The sequence below is a fragment of the Colias eurytheme genome, chromosome 30 (genome assembly GCF_061535395.1).
Source record: "Colias eurytheme isolate Ceu_HAF_F1 chromosome 30, ilColEury1 Martin Lab GWU primary, whole genome shotgun sequence".
Classification (NCBI taxonomy): domain Eukaryota; kingdom Metazoa; phylum Arthropoda; class Insecta; order Lepidoptera; family Pieridae; genus Colias; species Colias eurytheme.
Genome location: NC_143009.1, coordinates 3,099,496 through 3,120,234, shown reverse-complemented (window position 1 = coordinate 3,120,234; position 20,739 = coordinate 3,099,496). Strand labels below are relative to the sequence as shown.

Below are 20,739 nucleotides of genomic sequence, written 5' to 3'. Positions count from 1 at the left end.
CACATTACTATTTTATTAAAAAAAATGCTTTTTAATGGCAGCATAATATCATAAATAAATTAAATAAGTTAAAAATTGAAAATAAACACTAAAAAGTGTTCTTATGGCAGCTTATCACAAGTTATTTATAAAAATGAATGAAATGTATAAGAATGTGATAAAACATGTATATTTATTATTTATACTATATGAAATCAAATAATAATCATAAAATTAGAGTTTTTATGTACGTCTACGTTTACGTCTTTACTTAAAGGATAGGTATTTTAGGAAATACCACCAGCCCCTAAGATTGTGGAACAAAGACCTGATGAGGAAGAACCTATATTGATTGATAGTAGTGTACTAGAAGAGCTAAACGCGAGTTTTATAATGAGTAGTGATTAACTGCAGTAAAAAATCTCAGATAAATATATGATATTCTTCATAAGATAGACTAGCTAGATAGTGTGTTGAAAACAAAATACAACTTATTTTACTCGATAGAAATAATAATAGTTTAATAAAACTAAAAAAAACACGCTTTTTATAGAAAACCCAACTAAAAAATAGAAAATTTTATCAAATTAGTGTATTGTCATCGGTCCTCAATAAATCTACAAAGTTTGAACGAAATCTGACCGTTTAAAGTGGGTCAAAATCGCGCCCAAAGAAGTCGGTTACAAACAAACAAATGTGTTAATGTGTGCGCAAGTCACTCAAGTTCAGCTAGCTCTTGTAGTCCTCTTAAATAAAACTAACACTTTCTTTTCATAAAGAAGAGTTTTATAATTGAACGTAGAAGGGTAAAAATAAGGATAATAATAAAAAAACACATTTAAGTTTGAACACATTTATTTGCTAAATTACTAAATAACAAATTCAATTTTATGGCACTTAAATCAAACCAAATACATAATTTCTAAAAGCATAACCTAATATTACTCTTTATAAAAATATATTCTATAAAAATAATTCTAACATAAAATATTATACTTTAAAACTAGTAACATAATTATTGAATTACCTGCCTAGGAAGATAAAATAATATGTTGGCTAATAATTTGACTATTGCTCACAAACACAGAAAGAAATACATGCAAATGTAAATATAGCTGCCACCAATATATTATAAGTAAAAAGGTGTAGATAATTTAGCCAATTAATTGTAGCAAATTAGCCACATTACTATACTTGTTTCTTTCTCGCTCACGACAGTTGAATCATGCCATCTCACTTTGACGTCTAATCATGTGTGCGTTAGTGTGCCGTGTTTGAAGATCGAATGTTGTGTTGGCAACCTTTTTACTTATATTATTATTGGCATTTTTTTATCAATTTAATTAGGGCAGTTTGACAATTTTTTTAGTATTTATACTAAATACAAACTAATAACTTAAAAATAACTATCAAAATTCGTATGAAAATATTATTTATCGTAAAATATATGCTTTACTTAATAAAGAATTTCATCTGTATATTTTTTTTATAAGTAGACATAAAAGATATTTCATGTTAAATAAAATCAACGAATTTAGATTAAAAATGGCCACAAAAATGTGGTACGATTAACTGTTATTTTTTTGTATATAAATTAACAATTTCAAAGGAATCTCAGATATTTTAATATTGTTAGTAAAATGGAATAAAAAATAGAAATAATACTTTTCTGTGAGTATTTTTAGAGGTAATGGTTGTAATAGGAACTGTAAAATGGACTGGAGATTTTAAATAATTTTTAAATATATAAGTTTTTTCTATAAAAATTTTTACACACGAAAAATATTGAATATATACTCTGTAAAGGCAAGACGGGTTTGGCAATAGATTTATAAATAATATAAAAATATAAGAAAAAATTATATTGATTTTTTTGTATTTCGACAATATTAATGTTCGTCTTGTACATATCATTTATGTAATTATATTAAGTTCTTAAAAATATGTTGGATTATGGATATATTGCTTCGTTTATACTTAAATCACTAAATTTATAATGAAATAAATATTCTACTTGTAACAGTGCTGCCTGAATATAAAAACCAACTAAACTACATAAGAAAGCAAGCTAAATAAAATCATAAAAAAACGCTTAATATATAAGAATGGTATTCATTTTAAAAACATGTTTATAAATATTCATACATCCAAAGAGAGCTTTAATTTTTTTTTATATTATAATATAAATTTGTGCCTTTTTAAAATTTTTGATAATAATTTTTATATTTTTTAAGTTAAGACGATAAAATCATCAGTGCAAAATAACACGAAATTAATAATTATTATTTTAATATATTTGTATCGTTTGTAAGGAATTTAACATACAATTTATATTATCTTATTTTAATTTTATTTAGTATAAAAATATATCATCACGACATTATGCATAAAAAGGGAAGTCCCATGTCCCCATGTGGGGTAAGGGGCAGATGCATTATACATCTGTTTCACTGATCGATTTTCTTTAGGGACAAGTAGGTGATCAGCCTTCTGTGTCCTGCCAGACTTTTTTCTTCGTCTCCACCGGGAATCGAACCCAGGACTCCTTGGTGCTACGCTCACGCGTTAACCACTGTACCAAGGAGGCGGTCACATAAAAAAAAATGGTAAAATTATGCATATTTCTGCATATTTCTGGTGTTATAAAAGTGTTTTGCTTGTTATAGTTGTACAGGAGTATGCAATTTATATAATTAAAAGTTTTCAATACATAAAAATGGAAAAAAATGTTTTAAATAGTTAATAAATATTTAAATAAATTGTGATAAGCTGCCATAAGAACACTTTTAATGTTCATTTTCAATTTTTAACAGCTGATTTAATTATTTATTATGTGCTGCCATTAAAAAGCAATTTTTTATGAAATAACAAATGTGATTTTTTATATTCTTTATTTTTATTTCATTATCACAACAATAAACGATTTTAAAACATTCAATCATGCTATCTTATTTACACATAAGTGAATGTTCACGTGTTGTCTTTTTCTCACGCTTTATTTTTTTTTATTGGCATACGTTATATAAAAAAAGTTAATTAATAAAATGGAAGGAGCATTTCGTTTCATATAGGAACAAATACATCGTATGACGTCACCGAACTTTAAATTTGAAATCGATAAAGTATTTTTCAGTAAATATATTTTTTGATCTTATTTTAAATTTAAACCAAAGTAAATATATTTATAATAAATATAATGATTTTTTTCTTTGAAACAATATAATATGCAATCGATCTTATACATAATATCATATTATATTATATACCTATGTATATTCTTTAAAACCGTAAAAAAAAACATTTATTTTTGAAGTGAAACTTCTTTAGGCGCGTTGAGAGTAAAATTTCAAGGTCGCGTCATGGCAATACCGGCGACGATTTTTTCTTTGAATCTTGCCAAAGAAGTTTCACTTCTGACACGTGTGCTATTTTTTTTTTTTTAATTATCTGTAATCCTCAATTCGGCTAATTCTTTTTCCTCGTCCACTTCATCTTCATCTTCAGAGCCATGGACGGAAGCGGCTGGTGTTGTTGCTCCTAGAAATAAAAATAAATTTAAGTATATGATATTATTTATTTATTAGATTTATGGTCGATTTTTCGATTTTTGCTAATTAAAATTAAAAGTAAATGACGAATAGACTTCGATCATTAATAACAACTAGAAACATAATTAACGACAAAAATTTTGACTCTTATGCGTTGTAAATCCGACTATAATACATACGAATAAGGTTGAATTTATTTTGGCATATTTTAAGTGTTAAACATTTTAAGGGTTAAATATGTTATCAGCAAATGGAGACTTTATTTTATTTATGTTTTTATATAAACCTTAAAAAACAAATAAACATAAAAAACAAACAAAACATTTAAACATTTAAACATTAGGAAATACAGTGCGACTTTCAAACTGTGCTTTATACAATACAAATTCAAACAATCTTGTGTAATGTGTTATAATATTATAAAGCTGAAGAGTTTGTTTGTTTGAACGCACTAATCTCGGAAACTACTGGTCCGATTTGAAAAATTCTTTCGGTGTTAGATAGCTCATTTATCGAGGAAGGTTATAGGCTATATTTCATCTACGGGCAACAGGAGTGGAGCCACGGGGGTGAAACTGCGCGGAGCAGCTAGTGTGTTATAATATTATGAAACGTCAAATAATCATGTTAATCTATACTTCACAATATAAGTTTGTATCCAAAACCAAACATACTCTGCAATGAACATTATTAAAGTGCAGTTTGAATTCACAAAATTTACGTGCCAACAATTTCTAGATATTCTCATTACCATTGTCAATCTATACTTAGTATTATAAAGCTAAAGAGTTTTTTGTTTGCATGCGCTAATCTCAGGAACTACTGGTCCGATTTGAAAAATTCTTTCGGTGTTAGATAGTCCATTCATCGAGGAAGGCTATATTTCATCACGCTAAGACCAACAGGAGCGGAGCCACGCGGGTGAAACCGCGAAGCGCAGCTAGTAAACAATACGGAACTATTGTTTATTAGCTGAGTACGAGTGGCGTTAAGTATAGATTTTTATGCAGTGTAACCAAACATTTGCACTATAGGCCTCACACAATTTTTGACAAAAATACCTACTACAGTGCTAAAAAAAGTTTGCTTTCCCCGAAACTAAACCAAATACTTTTTAGATAGATAGATAGATATTAACAGAAACAAAACACACGGTATATTAAAAGCAACCGAAAACATTTAATGTGCACAGTGTTCTACAAACAGGCCTTAGCTCAGCATGAATGTCGGGATTGAAAAACCCCGACGCTGATATTCTGCCAAAGCCTTTTGTGCCCAAATAAACTAGATCTACATATTTCTTACAAGACCATCCAAAATCTATAGTTTCAAACCTATTTCCTTTCCACACAGTCACTTAATTTCGCAATAAGTTGATCTATATGTTCCGCGACCACCGCATTGATCGGCTCCAAGAAATCACACTCAAGCGCTTTCTCAAATCTAACTTCGATATCTTTGGAAATCTCTAGATCCGTTAATTCTAATATTTCTAACGATTTCTGTATTTTAGTTTTTTCGTCAATTTCTTCGGATATACTCGTTTGGATTTCTTCGTCTTTAGTTTCTTTGTGTTGTTCTATTTCCTTGTGGTAGGAAGCCGTCAGCCATGATGATTCGTGTTGGGGTGATAGCACTATGTAATGTGTGTTTGTTTGATTATATCTATGTAATAACTGTTACTGACTGTATATAGAATATGGGAATAATTATGAGAAATTTTATTCGTCCTCATATTTTTTTTGTTTGTCAGTGTCAAACCTACAAACATGCAGGTTTATTTTACACAGTACAAAGTTTTTTCATTGGTCTTGGGTTCAATCCCCACATGAATATGTTAACGTCAGTGCACAATATACTGAATCAAGTTAAGAAAAACTATAGCTTCAATAAAATTATTAAAACATGCAAAATGATTGTAAAAAACACGATAACTAGAAAATCATGGCAAAATATTATATGAAAAGTTAGACAAACAAAAAATACACACTATTTATATAAAAATATTTAAAATTCAGACACGAATCATGTAGAATATCAATATATGCAAGTTTGAAAAAACCTATAATTTTTTTTCAAAAAATCACAAAAAATATGTCAAAAACGGCTAAACCGAAAAGTATGCTACTCACTGGAATGTGTAGGGCTTGGCGGCTCAGAGATCGGCCGCGGATAGTTGAAACGTTTGCCAAGTTCCATGTGCATACGATCTACATAGTCTGGATATACTATTTTCAATGCTTCGGCTCGGGCTTGACGGTAGTACTGAAAATATATTATTATTATAGGTAAAAAAATTGGTTGTCTGTAAAGTCGGTTTACTGGCGATAGTAGAACGTGACAACGTCCGATTATGCTTCTTTGTCGCTCGTTCCGCGCTCTCGCTTGCAGATCAAGCCTTACATGGAACGCCTCAGAGCGAGGTAACGCCGCATGAGTCATGTTTTTTCGTGCGTGCAGCCGGCTTTATCGGATTATAAGACGTTGTCGGTGACAAAAATAAATGTTATAAATAATATAATGCAATTTTCTATGAAAATAATTCTCGAAGACGAATGATTCTCGAAAGTTAAAGAGTTTGTTTGTTTGAACGCGCTTATTTCAGGGACTACTGGTCCGATTTGAAAAATTCTTTCGGTGTTAGATAGTCTATTTATCGAGGAAGGCTACAGGCTATATATCATCACGCTAAGACCAATAGGAGCGGAGCAATGCGGGTAAAGCCGCGGGGCAAAGCTAGTAATAAAATTAAACTTACAATGCCCAAATTTCTCCAATCAAGTAAATCGCTCAATCTCTCAGTTCTATTTCTTTGTATAATACGTTGTCTTCGCGTCAATCTGGAATAGAAATAAATAAATAAATATTTCAGGACAATTTACACACACGGCACGATCTGATCCCATACTAAGCTTTCGCTTGTGTTATGGAAACCAGATGGCTGATAAACATACATATATAATTTTAAATACATACTTATATTGACAATAATTAATAACCAGACACAGAGCTAACATCTATGTTCTTCACACAAATATTTTATTTATAATAATTTTGCCCCGAAAGAAATTAATATATAAAATAACTAATTAAAACCGTGGTTTTACTTACATTGCAATGGTATAAAAATTATCTTATATGTTAATCTGGGAATAATGTATCAGGAAATTTCAAGGTCGCGTCATGGCAATACCGTCACGTCATGGAGTGAGACGTCGATTTTGATATCTTTGAATCTTGCCAAAGTTTCACTTCTGACACGTGTGCTCGGCACACACGCTTCTTTTATTATTAAAGATTTTTTATTCGTGTTTAATATTATTTTTGGGTTTTTTGTACTCACTTAGTAAAATCGAACATATACTGCGCCAATTGTTGCACAGAACCCTCTAGCGAAATATATCTTCTATCGACTACATATATGCCGTAAGACATCGGATCCGCTATGTGGTCTTGCATGAAGCAGCCGAAACCTGGAAACAGGGTATGTATGTTTATTTTGATGCTATTTTTGTTAAGAAAAGAAAAAGTAGTTGTAATTATTATTATTTGGTTAAGAGTGAGAATTACTATTACTACATAAGAGGAAAGATTTTTGGGTCATTTGTTTGTAACAATTTAAATTCAAATTTACGGTATCGGTATAGGTATAGATATGGGTATGGGTGTAAAGGCTTTTGCATGGATTTAGTTATAGGTATGGTTATGGGTATAGGTATTGGTATATTTACAGATATAGCATAAAACAGCTTTCCGAACAAGTGTTAAATTATATTTTGACGGTTTTTTCTGTATTTTGACGGTTCGGAAGAGCTTCTATACGAAGTCTAGTTGAATAAATAAATGTTTGAGTTAGACAGGTAAAGATATGGATATTATTTATTATCTTACCTGACAAATTAGTTGTAATACTGGGTATACCCATAACAGTACACTCAGCCGGGGTATACCCCAACCAAGCAAGAGATAGGTACATAAATATAGGTATTTTATAATATAGGTAAAATTTATGGAATGTTATAGGTTTAGGTATCGTTATTGGTTTGGTTATAGATATCGATTCAGGTATTGTTATAGGTAATTGTATAGGTACAGGTATTGATATAGGTATATGTTTATGTATGGTTATAGATATAATCTTTTTTTTATATTTTTAGGCATATTTTATAATTAGGTATATTCTTACCTGATAAATTAGTAGTAATACTGGGTATACCCATAACAGTACACTCAGCCGGGGTATATCCCCACGGTTCATAGTATGACGGAAATACTCCCAAGTGACAACCGCGCACGAATTCTTCGTAATCCAAACCGAATAAAGGATTTGTGGATGTTAGAAATTCGGGATGGAATATTACCTGAAAAAAGGAATTATACGTTTTAAAGTGAAACTTTTATTACATCGTCTCAAACTTTTTGGTCTGTGTAGCGCATGTCGCGTGACGTACGATAATTATCGTACAAATGCGATAATTATCGTAAGTTTCACTTTTACCGTGGTTTCATAAAACCACACAACATTTTTTTTTATTTATTACAATTACAAGTTAATATCTGGGGAATATAAATGGGAAAAGACATGTTAGAAAAGTTTAAAGATATGTTGAGCAACTATGTAAGGCTATAGGCTATATATCATCACGCTAAGACCAACAGGAGCTGAGCAATGCGGGTGAAACCGCGGGGCACAGCTAGTATTAAATAAACTTACTTTAACTTTGTCATGAACAGTGTTGAACAGTTGACATCTACGAATAGAATTCAATACGGGATCGCTCCAATCATCCACCTGAAGAAAAATAAAGAATATTTAATAATAATAATAATACACATTAAAACTCTCAAAAGGGCCTCTGCGTGTTGGATCCGTGTCCCCACGTAAGCCTTCCAAAAGACCGGGTGCCGTCCTTCTGGTGGTACCCGAGTATTATGGAGAAGAGAAACATAATAATAATAATAAATATTCAGGACAATTTTCACACACGGTACGATCTGATCCCATACTAAGCTTTCGCTTGTGCTAGGGAAACCAGATGGCTGATAAACACACATATATATTTTTTTAAATAAATATAGATAATTAACGCCCAGACACAAAGCAAACATCTATGTTCATCACACAAATATTTGCCCCGGGTGGGAATCGAACCCACGACCTCTGGCTTGGAAGGCAGGGCCACTACCAACCAAGCCAACCGGTAAGTCGTCGATATAGAAGAATAAATTCGGATTAAACAATTTTAAGCTATTGTATAGTATTTATCGCGGGCCTTGAGCGCGGGGACCGAATCGAGAAATTTAGTAACGAAAAACCTCACGCTCCCCACGGGGACGGGCGCGGAGGTGTGGCTTGAAGGCATAGCATGCAATAGCTTTACCGCGGCAGTCCCCGAGTGACACACGTCTTTTTTTTATTTAGACATTCTGACGAATAGATTATTAAAATGATTCCTATGAACATTTTATTAAAATTAGTTTTTGAGTTATCTATTGTTATACCTAAAAATACTTATCTACGTTTTTGCGAAATCAATCAATCTCAACCACTTAATGATGAGAAATATTTTTTGTATATTTGTAATGATTAAAGTCAAAAACTATTAATTAACCGACGTCACGAAATTGTTCATTTGTAATGAACTTATATGATACTGCGTAATTAATACTTTTTATTTTTCAGATTCGATTTCGCTTCTAGCAAGGAACGTATTCTTAATAATGGTTATTTTCCATATAAATTGTCAACCCACACATTTAATAATGGCTATTTTCCATTTAAATTGTCAACCCACACATTTAATAATGGCTATTTTCCATTTAAATTGTCAACCCACACATTTAATAATGGCTATTTTCCATATAAACTATCAACCCACACATTTAATAATGGCTATTTTCCATATAAATTGTCAACATTTAGAAATGTAACTAATTTCCTTACGACATTCATTTTTATTTTTATTACATTACAATCTATAATATAAAAATGAATCCCAAAATGTGTTGGTAAGCGCATAACTTGAGAACGACTGAACCGATTTCGTTAATTCTTTTTTTATTATATTCCTTGAAGTACGAGGATGGTTCTTACGTAGAGAAAACGTAAATATGTACCACGGGCGAAGCCGGGGCGGACTGCTAGTTATTAATAAAAATACTTACAACATTATGCGTAGTAACAGGTGGCAAACCATCTCTTTGTAACGCGTAAATACAACGCTTTAGACGTACTGTATCCTCTTTGTGTAGTAAATCTGACGCCTCGGGGAGGTGGCCTCTGTAAAATATATAATTATATTTAAAAAAAATTCGAGATTTTTTTAAGTATAAAAAAATTATCACGAGTCGGGATTCGAACCCGCGTCTTCCACCAATGCAATCGTATTTATTCTACTCTTTTCGCTTTTATGTGTCTAAGGGACATGTGTGAATGTGAAAGTGTGTTTATTTGTCTTTTACATCGCAACGTATCGATCTTCTTTTAACATATTTTTCACGCCTTAACCACTGAACTGATTACTCGCGAAATAGGATAGATTTTATCCCGGAAATACCACGGGCACGGGAACTATGCTGGTTTTTCTTTGACAACGTTAGCGGAAAGCTAGTTAGAGATATATAAAATCTTACCTTAATCCATCAGGCCCCGAAATCACAGACACAATAGAAAATCTATTGTGTCGCGGTCGGATCTGGCCTCTCGGTGGTTGAGAGGTTAAACAAATATCAGACCTGTTTATAGTGTCCCTTTTGGCCAATAGATGGCAATCTTTCTTATATTTTACGACCAAAATCGCGGGTAAAAGCTAGTTAATACACTTACCTCAAACAAATATCATACTTTCTATTATAATCTTTTGCTATACATCCTGTATAGTGTCCCTTAGAGCTTTGGTAAAACCGCGGGTAAAAGCTAGATTTCTTATATTTTTTGACCAAAACCGCGGGTAAAATTTCTTATATTTTTTGACCAAATTTGGTACTAAAAGCTAGTTTAATAAACTTACCTTAAACAAATATCATACATCCTTTGTCCGATCTTTTGCTGAACATCCTGTATAGTGTCCCTTAGAGCTTTGGTAAAACCGCGGGTAAAAGCTAGATTTCTTATATTTTTTGACCAAAACCGCGGGTAAAAGCTAGATTTTTTTATATTTTGGCGGAAATCGCGGGTAAAAGCTTGATTTCTTATACTTTTTGACCAAAATTGGTACTAAAAGCTAGTTTAATAAACTTACCTTAAACAAATATCATACATCCTTTGTCCGATCTTCTGCTGAACATCCTGTATAGTGTCCCTTAGAGCATTGGTAAAACCGCGGGTAAAAGCTAAATTCCTCATATTTTTTGACCAAAATCGCAGGTAAAAGCTAATTCAATAATCTTACCTTAAACAAATATCATACATCCTTTGTCCGATCTTTTGCTGAACATCCTGTATAGTGTCCCTTAGCGCTTTGGTAACCGCGTGGCCTCGGAGACTCTCTACATTGAAGTTATTGGTTTTGGCGGGAAATATCAAAAACGCAACTACCGTCATTTCTGAACCGGACGACTGGAAAAAATATTTTATTTCCACAATAAATTATATATAATATAATAATAAATTAAATATACGTCAAAGAGACAATATAATATTTTTCATCTGTTAACTTTCTTCACCGTCAGAAATGGAACCCAGAACTTTAACACTACATTCTAAGCACTATAAATAAATACCTTCAAATAATGATTAAGTCGTGCCAAAGCTTCGACGAATACATCGGCTCCTTTGTTACCAAATTCGTATCTACCCGCAATGAAGAAATATAGCGTCTTGTCGAGGTCGAAGTTGAAATGCCTGGAAATAAGTGGATTATTTATTTATGTATTATATTTTATTTTTATCCATTTTCTTAATTATATAAATACCTAGCTGTGGATTGAAGATTTTTTAAAGTTTTTTGTGTAGTGGTATAGTTATGGATAAGGTAACGGTTATGGGTACAGGTATAATTATAGATAAGGTAACGGGTATGGGTTCAGGTAGATACGGATACAGGTATAGATACGAATACGGGTATGGGTACAGGTATAGATACGGATACAGGTATGGGTACAGGTATGGGTACGGGTATAGATACGGGTACTGGTATAGATTCGGATACAGGTATGGTTACAGGTATAGATACGAATACAGGTATGGGTACAGGTATAGTAACGCGTATTTAGATACGAGAACACGTACGGAATACGGGTATATTTACAGGTAAAGGGTATAAGTATATGGGTACTTGTATGAATTTGAATATGATTTAGAATTAATTACCCATAAAAATGTCCTCTAGCGAACTCATTTATCTTTTCCTTGGCTAACGCGTGTAGATTCTGAAATTCATGTATTGCTGAGAATTTCTTTACGTTCAAACCGTTTGGTGTAATGAAGTCCGGCTTCCTATGTAAGAGGTGTTCAGCTTCGAATCCTGAAAAATACATAATAAAAGACGTGTGTCACTCGGGGACTGCCGCGGTAAAGCTATTGCATGCTATGTGTAGTGTATGTCCTTCCCTATTATCGGCTCTTAGACGCACACGACCTCTCACTCCGACCGCCTGCAGCCAACTGAGCTGTGTGAGCGGTGTCACCGTTGCACGTGCGCAAGAGATGACATAATACTTCCCTCTCTTTCACTCACATACACTACATCCCTCCTTTATTTTAGAAATTTTTAATTTTTTCAATTAATTTTATTAAATAAAATATTATGTTCTATTTGGGTATGTTATATGTATGCTTCTATTCTAGTCTATACCTAAGCACCAGTATCAGTTAGGTATCAGTTAGTAAACACAGCTCAGGGACACGTCCGCTCCATACCAGCGATAGAGTAGAATGTGTCACCTGGCCTTGTAATATAATTCTATCTATATGCAACATCTCTCCTTTTCATTTTTTTTTCTTTTTTTTTTCCATTAAGTATATGTATATTCAAAATTATAATAATTTTTACAATATATGTATTCAAATCGATATTAATTAATAATTTTTTCAAACTCAAACCTTCATTCATCAACCAAACCTCGTCCAGAAACGTTTAAAACGTTTCGTCAGTATAAGGACAAAATATGAATTTACCACTGGTTCGGAAAGCCGCCTCAACAGAGAAGAGCCGGCAAGAATATATAGGCATATAGTCGCTCCTTCAAAATCATAGAAATGTAACATCTTACATAGGTATTTATAATAACAATAATGACAATTTATTTAAGTATACGACAATCTATCATGAATAAGTTGTATACTTATATTTAAGTTTATTAAGTCATTATTTATTTATTAACCAATGGGACGAAATCGTTTTCAGTAACTTAATGTTCCTTCTGTAACTTAACTATACTTTTGACTAACTGTACCTAACTGTACCTGTACTGTACCTGTACTGTACCTGTACTGTACCCGTACTGTACCTGTACTGTACCTGTACTGTACCTGTTCTGTACCTGTACTGTACTTAACCTGTTTTATTTTTTCCTTACATGACTATTGCACTACCTTGTTGATATGTTTCACTCACTATTTATCATGACCTGCACTCCAGGTCATTTAGAAGAGGTGAATGCTGCTTCTTCTGACGCATAATTTAATTCACTTTACCTGCACCGGCATCTGCACCATCTAAGTAACCACTGTTTTCCCACATATTAAAATTATTAATAAACGATAGCTGCAAACCGAATTATTACCAAGTGAAATGCCTATAGACTGGGTACATACTTAAATGCTCGGTTATTATTTAATATCTATATTCTGTATATGTACTTCGTTACTAAAACAATATATGTTCCGATTTTAATTCAACATACCTAATAAAATCGGAATGTAATATAATATGTATATATCTGTACCCTAAATAATATAATAAATATTATACGGCAAAATTGTAACCAAACATTAATTGGTTCATTATTTATTCTTATTTAAGCAACAACAACTTATCATATGATCCTTAGGCACAAGGAAGATTTGTTTATTTATTCGTTTGTCCGTCTCTCTTTCATATCGCAATAAAGCGATTTATGATATATTTTTGGGTGATAGTTTAGAGGCTAGAAAGTGGCAGCCTTTTTTATAGCGCATTAAATATATTTAATTCATACAGATACATAGTATTACAACGTTAAGGTTCATAATTATCAATTATTTAAATACCAACTTTTGGGTATAAACCACTCTGACAGAATTATAGTCTTAGTGGAGCTTGCTCTGCAACAGTACAATAACATACTATACTGTGCCATTGACTTCTATTGAACCGCTTTTAGCTTCACCTGTATGTTCGTATGACTGTATGCAACCGATTCTTTTCGATTCGCTTATGACCTACCCAAACCGTACAGATTTAACTTCAGTGACAATATTACAACAATTTATTGACAATACAATAATGAATATTTAGTAAAGCGTGATTAATAATGTATTACTTTTTTTAATACTTCTTATTGTAACCTCAACACACACGCGGTGTTGTTCATTGTATGATTATTACATTAATAACACATAGGTATTTAAAATTCAATTAATGTAACGAACCTAAAACGAATCAAAATGTATCATTTTGTTGATGACTTTTTTTGTTTGTTACTTATGATAACATTTGTATTTGTATTACTGACAACTTAATAGCCACTTGAAAAAGAAAAAGAATATAACTTAATGACAATAATAATGGCTAGACATTAATCACACATTAATGGTCTGAAAATAAGTAGTTGGATACATATTTTTTTTTAACTGTACAATGTTAACTGTAACAATCAGTAATACAATGTTAACTGTAACAATCACTAATACAAATTTAACTGTAACAATCAATAAAAACTTTGTTTTCCTATCACTATATAAGTATTTGCATAAATTAAGTAATTAACTTGAATTTACAATATTCAATTTTGCATTTCGAAATCAATACCACTATACCACCTCAATATTGTAGAGATTAATAGATACTTGGAATTTATATTCTGACTAAGGCACGAATGGTGACCTTTTCGCGATAATACATTTTTTTTTTGCTTTGACAAGAAATCTTTACCGTATTTCTTAATTGATAATCTTTTATTCAATCTAGTACGATATCCATTATTTTTTCGCAGCGGTGTTAATGCATTAGGTGCGATATTTAATGTTCAAAAGATGAGCTCTTAAAAGATGTATTACGTAAGTACCTACTTTATGAATATGAAATCAGACCAGTCTTACAAACCACCATTAAAACTTGGATTTTATATGAATTACTACGTTGTAAATCTTATTAAATTCTTAATAACTTTTTAAACTTGTAAATAAAATTATTAGTGTATTGACTTTTATAATACTATTCAGTTATTCACGTTGATGTTTGTGTTGCTGATTTTCTCGTCTATTATAAAATTGGTGTTTTTTAATTAAAAACAGTCGTTATTAATATAGTAATAACTAGATGCACATGGTGTATGATTCTACCATGGTTCTTACATATACCTTGCATATACCAATATTTGCGGTATGATGTGGTTATGATCCATTTTTTATTTTACATTAAATGTTCGTCTTGAAATTGACCTTTATTATCTATCTAAAAATTTTAAGTGTATATTTGACAGGTTGTTTGTCACTATACACTATCTATCAAAGTAATCTACTATATAAAAATAAGTCGGGTTTTCCTTCCTGACGCTACAACTCCAGAACGCACGAACCGATTTCCACGGCTTTGCACTCGTTGGAAAGGTCTCGGGCTCCGTGAGGTTTATAACAAGGAAAAGGTGTCTCTGGTGCGAAACGGACTTCGCCAGGTTTGCTAGTTATTAACAATTAACGATTCCTATTTTATGCCAACTGTCTATTGTCCAACTTTTGTCTTTCACGGTATATTATTGTATAAATTACGTAAAAGTCGTTTTCAACGTTCCAACATGTAATGATTAACAGTGTGTTATACCTAACCCCAAACCGGGGTGCTACATTTCCGCTGAGAGAGTGGTGTTATGCTACTGCTACGTTCCGTTTAGAAAGCTTCTACATACCCGCAACGTTCCCGCGCAGGGAATTGTCGCGTCCTTGCCACGTTCCGATAAGGAACCTCATACGCTGCTACATACCGCTTAAGACCCATCTTCAGTAGTACTATGACATTGCTACGATTGCCGCTGAGGAAATCCTTCTACGTCTTGCTTGCTTCGGCTCCTTAATTCCTGTTGAAGGAATTCAGCGACCAACTCTTAAGACACCCTACCGCCTAGCCTTCGCAACGAGACGCGCACTCCATCTTACGTCCACCTATATCAGTAAGAGCCCTACCGGAGGGTTTGGACCTAGGCACACCACGACCCTTATTGTTACTGATATTTGTATTTTATTTTATTAAATAACTAAATTAATTACCGACTGTATGGTGAGTATCTAGTTCTTATTATTATTTTTTTGTTTCCACCACACCTACAACGCCACATAGTATATACAATAAAAATGAATAGCCAAATGTGTTGCTAAGTGTGAAACTCAAACCTCGGCACGCAGCGTATCGGCTCGACCAATTCGGATAATATTCATGTTCCAATTCGTTTAACGAACCGATAAAAGGCGAAAGAGCATTACAACGTCTGCCAGGTGGGTAGTTTGAAATAATGAATATTGAGACTACTCTGTATGTCTCTCAATCCATTTATTTTTGTTTTCGAATATTCATTGTTTTATTACCTTACCCTGTTTATCATTATTATATTATCACTTAACCTGTCTAACTTTATAGTTGTCGGTTAAATGTGCAATACCTCGCAGATATTTTAGGTATTGTTATCATTATGATTATTCTTTCGTTGTTTAACAAAATCTGCTATGAAATTATGAAAATATTATTAAGTCACTTTTAGATAAGAATAATAAAATCTACTGTAAATATTTTAGTATTTACTGTATGCTCTTAAAAATTGTATTATTCCATTTTTTAAATGGATATCAATACTAACCGTAAGTAATTTCGAAGATACAATCTATCTTACGAACAATACTTCACTGTGAAATGGTGACGAACTATCATTTTTTTTTTTAAGATCGCGTATTTAAGTGCATGAATTCGCAATATGGGCATCACCCAAAATATAAACATTTTATACGAGCATCACCCGTATCACATCACTACAGGCATCACCTGAATTGTAATTTATATTACGACTACCAGGCATCATTTGGTATCAAATTACAAAGTACACACGGGCGTCACCCGATTTTTGTTTTTGCACTACCAGGCATCATCATCATCTGGTATAACATTACAAAATACACACGGGCGTCACCCGATTTTTGTTTTTGTACCACCAGGCATCATCTGGTATAACATTATAAAATACACACGGGCGTCACCCGATTTTTCTTGACCACCAGGCATTATCTGGTAACACAGTACAAATTACGTACACGGGCGTTACCCTTTTTAATGTGAAAATTTTATTACATCGTCTCAAACTTTTTGGTCTGTGTAGCGCATGTCGCGTGACGGTCGGCTGCCGAGTAGGTATAAAGCAGTGTTCGGAACCGTTCGAACAGTTTCACTTTTACCGTGGTTTCATAAAACCACACAACTTTTTTTTTTGTCAGGCTTCATCTTGTAACATTATAGCTTAACAACAACAACTTTAGAAATCCCTTGTCGTGGTCCACATCACCATCGAAACACATACATCAACTTACATGAACTTCCATAATGTTACTATATTAGCCTGTCCAGGAAACTTACGTTCCTTGCATGATAACCATTAATTAATTCTTTATGCAATAATGAATAATCTTAAATAATACTCATGCAACTTCACATCGAGTAATTAAATAAGATATAAGTGGGTATTTGGTATAATTATATTTTTGTAACCAGACAAATCTATTCTGAGCTGATAGGGAATCGAACCTTCTTAGCTCATTTAATCATGTTTAACCAATCCTTTAAGCAGGTTTTTTACATATCAGTATCAATAAATTTATATGTAAACTAATGTCCCAAAATAATAATCTACAGCCTCGACTAAACAAAATATCACATTTAGTCTCGCATAACGCAGTTACAGTCCTATGCATGACTACGTGAGTACATATACTGGACGACGCTAGCTGTATACCCGTACACTGTACAGTGTATTTATCAAACAGGCACCATACGCTCGAGCAATAAAGACAGCCCGCGTATGCATTGGTATCAGTGTAGTTATGTATACGAGAAACAATTGACAACACCTACTTTATCCTTCTGGCTACAATTATTTAAGAGGTTTTGCTAAATCTTTATGTAAACGAAACCTTCGTTTTCTACGGCGCGGAGGCCGGAGGCCTCTCGAAAGGCACGCACATGTTATTTATCTACTTTGTGCGGATATTTTTTTTTTTTTTAATGTAAGTGGCACAAAATATCATGATGAAAATAGGTATGTGTGTATATTATTATTAACTTTAATATTCCCTTCGATGTAACTCGACTGTGGATATAATTAGTTCAATAGTTATCACAGCACACCTATTTCCTCCCTTTTTTTTTTGTTTTGTAATTTTTTTTTTTATTATCAAAAAAAAATTACTTACATTTATTCCCGATTTACCTCGTCGCCAAAAATGTAGTGTATGTCCTTCCCTATTATCGGCTCTTAGACGCACACGACCTCTCACTCCGACCGCCTGCAGCCAACTGAGCTGTGTGAGCGGTGTCACCGTTGCACGTGCGCAAGAGATGACATAATACTTCCCTCTCTTTCACTCACATACACTACACTATGCCTTCAAGCCACACCTCCGCGCCCGTCCCCGTGGGGGGGGGGAGCGTGAGGTTTTTTCGTTACGGAATTTCTCGATTCGGTCCCCGCGCTCAAGGCCCGGGATAGAAGCTATGCAATAGCTTAAAAAGTAATACATATATTAAAAAAAGTTATTTGTTTTGTAAAAAGAGTACAATACTCTTTTTTATAGATACTGGAACACATTACAAATTGAAATTAAGTGTCTGCAATTAGAAAAGAAAATTCACATTTTTATTTATTTCTTAGAATATTGTAATTCGCTGGTTATTCGCTATATACTAGAGAGGTTGTAATCACAAAAAAATGCGATATAAAAAGAATACATATTACTCCATTTGGTTTTACTCTCAGAAAATTGCTCTTACTTTAATAAAAAAGTTTATTTGACTTTGCAGCATTACAATTTTATTAAGTAGATTTTAAAAATAAAGTTAATCATATAAATAAGAAACTACGCTTCGTGCTTTTAAAGTGACTAAATCCAATTTTGCAAAGAGATAATTTGATACATTTTTACAGTCTATTTTACTACTAAATATCTATCTTCTCTTTATATATAAAAATGAATCGCAAAATGTGTTGGTAAGCGCATAACTCGAGAACGGCTGAACCGATTTCGATAATTCTTTTTTTATTATATTCCTTGAAGTACGAGGATGGTTCTTATGTAGAGAAAACGTTAATATGTACCACGGGCGAAGCCGGGGCGGACCGCTAGTTTTCAATATATTTAAAACTTCAGTACTAATTATAATCATCATGGAACAGCCCAACACACGCTTGACCGTTTATATGTTACCTGTAATATCCGAAACGGTAGTAAAAGTGTGCGTCATATGAGCAGCAGCTCGTTCCATACAATAGCGGTGATATATCTGTCTCTTTCCCGCTTCCTCGTCCACTGAGAACTGGAAAGAGATAGCTATATGTTTATTGGTGTTTGTATTGTTGTAGTTATGTGTAATAATAAGTCATCATATTTTACAAAAGTATATACAATTAATTACTAATAAAAAGAGAAAATATGTTTGTTTATTTGATACGATTAAATGGTAATTTTCTAAGCCGAATTTAATATTTCGTTCACTTAGAAACTGTATGAAAAGCAAGCTATATTATTTATATAAACATGTAATACCATCAATAATTTATATTGGTCCTTTAAATAGATTAAATGCAAATTTTATCAATTATGATTCAGTTGTTAAAAATTATAACCTAGTTTCTTACAAATGTTATTGCATTTAATAAAATAGTTTATATTTCAACCACAAAAATAAATATAACACCAAAATAAATGTACTTGGTGTAATTTAGTAACATGTAATTTTTTTTTTTATCCCTTAAAAGGCACTTACATCACAATATAATTTTTAAAACTGTATGCTCAATGTATGTTTATTTCATTCTATCAATAAATGGTTTAAAAAAAACTTCAAATATAATTCATTTGTATCAACTTACCTTATCCAAATTATTATAGAAATCAGTGTTGCCAGCACACAGATATCTTCCCAGTAGAGTCGCATGGGTCGTGAATACAGTTGCCACATCTACATGTCGCACTCTGGAAATTATTTACTCGTATTTTTAGTACTTTTTCAGCTTTTTCAAGTGAGAAGATATATTTTATTTATTACTCTTTAATATACATGGGAAACGTATTGCTAATGTATACAAAAAAAACACTATAGTTTATTAGACGGCCTTATCACTTAGAAGAGATATACAGGGTGTCCCACTATCGGTATACTAAGCGAGAAGGACCTTATAGTCTTGCATAAACTGATCCCGTAAAAAATACTTAATCAACAAAATTACGCCAAATTTTTTTTGCTAAAATTTTCCTTAATTCATGTTTTCTTCTCTAGCCTCGCGCAGCCGGCATATACCGCTTCGCTAATGTGAGCATTTTGTCTATGAAAACATAATCTTAAATGATACCTGACATACGGGTGGCAAAGTTGGGCGGGTTGCTTGTTATGGGTGTACAAAAAGAGGTTTAAGAATTCATCTATGTATTTGAAAAAAAAATGTATCTGGAATTTTATAAGTATTTTTTACGTACTCGGCGTATGCAATACAACCTTCATTGAGCTTAGAATACCGACGGTGGGACACCCTGTATATGAGAGAAAGAGATAATTATTACTATAAGATAAAGATAATTATTGTCATAATATACACTTATTAGTTATAGGAATTTTGTTGTAATTTCTGAAGTTAATTTTGAACATTGAAAATTGTTGCTGACAAAAAAATTACTTTTAGGGATGATTTTTCAATCCTTGGTTAAATCTTACCCGTCCAATAAAGTATACACAATAATATACAGATGTCACCTAAAAAAGTCTGTCAAAAAGTGGGCAAGTAACACATTTTTTGACAGACAGACATACATTTTTAAAAT

General features: G+C 32.4%; 1 protein-coding gene across 2 annotated transcripts in view; it reads right to left on the bottom strand.

The window, feature by feature from the left end:
- Positions 1-822: 822 nt before the first annotated feature.
- Positions 823-20,739, bottom strand: part of Glys (glycogen [starch] synthase) — a 29,389-nt gene continuing 9,472 nt past the window's right edge. The window contains exons 7-18 of one of the 2 annotated variants that reach the window (XM_090118626.1): positions 19,794-19,896; positions 19,129-19,237; positions 11,839-11,992; positions 11,250-11,370; positions 10,919-11,085; positions 9,693-9,807; positions 8,242-8,319; positions 7,714-7,888; positions 6,871-7,000; positions 6,286-6,367; positions 5,660-5,792; positions 823-3,516 (exon numbers count right to left, since the gene is read on the bottom strand). In XM_090118626.1, coding sequence (XP_089974752.1) covers positions 3,419-3,516; positions 5,660-5,792; positions 6,286-6,367; positions 6,871-7,000; positions 7,714-7,888; positions 8,242-8,319; positions 9,693-9,807; positions 10,919-11,085; positions 11,250-11,370; positions 11,839-11,992; positions 19,129-19,237; positions 19,794-19,896 — 1,465 coding nt within the window. In that variant the 3' untranslated portion in view covers positions 823-3,418. Of the gene's footprint in view, positions 3,517-4,813; positions 5,164-5,659; positions 5,793-6,285; positions 6,368-6,870; positions 7,001-7,713; positions 7,889-8,241; positions 8,320-9,692; positions 9,808-10,918; positions 11,086-11,249; positions 11,371-11,838; positions 11,993-19,128; positions 19,238-19,793; positions 19,897-20,739 lie in introns of those variants that run through there. The other variant, XM_090118627.1, reaches the window with a different exon arrangement.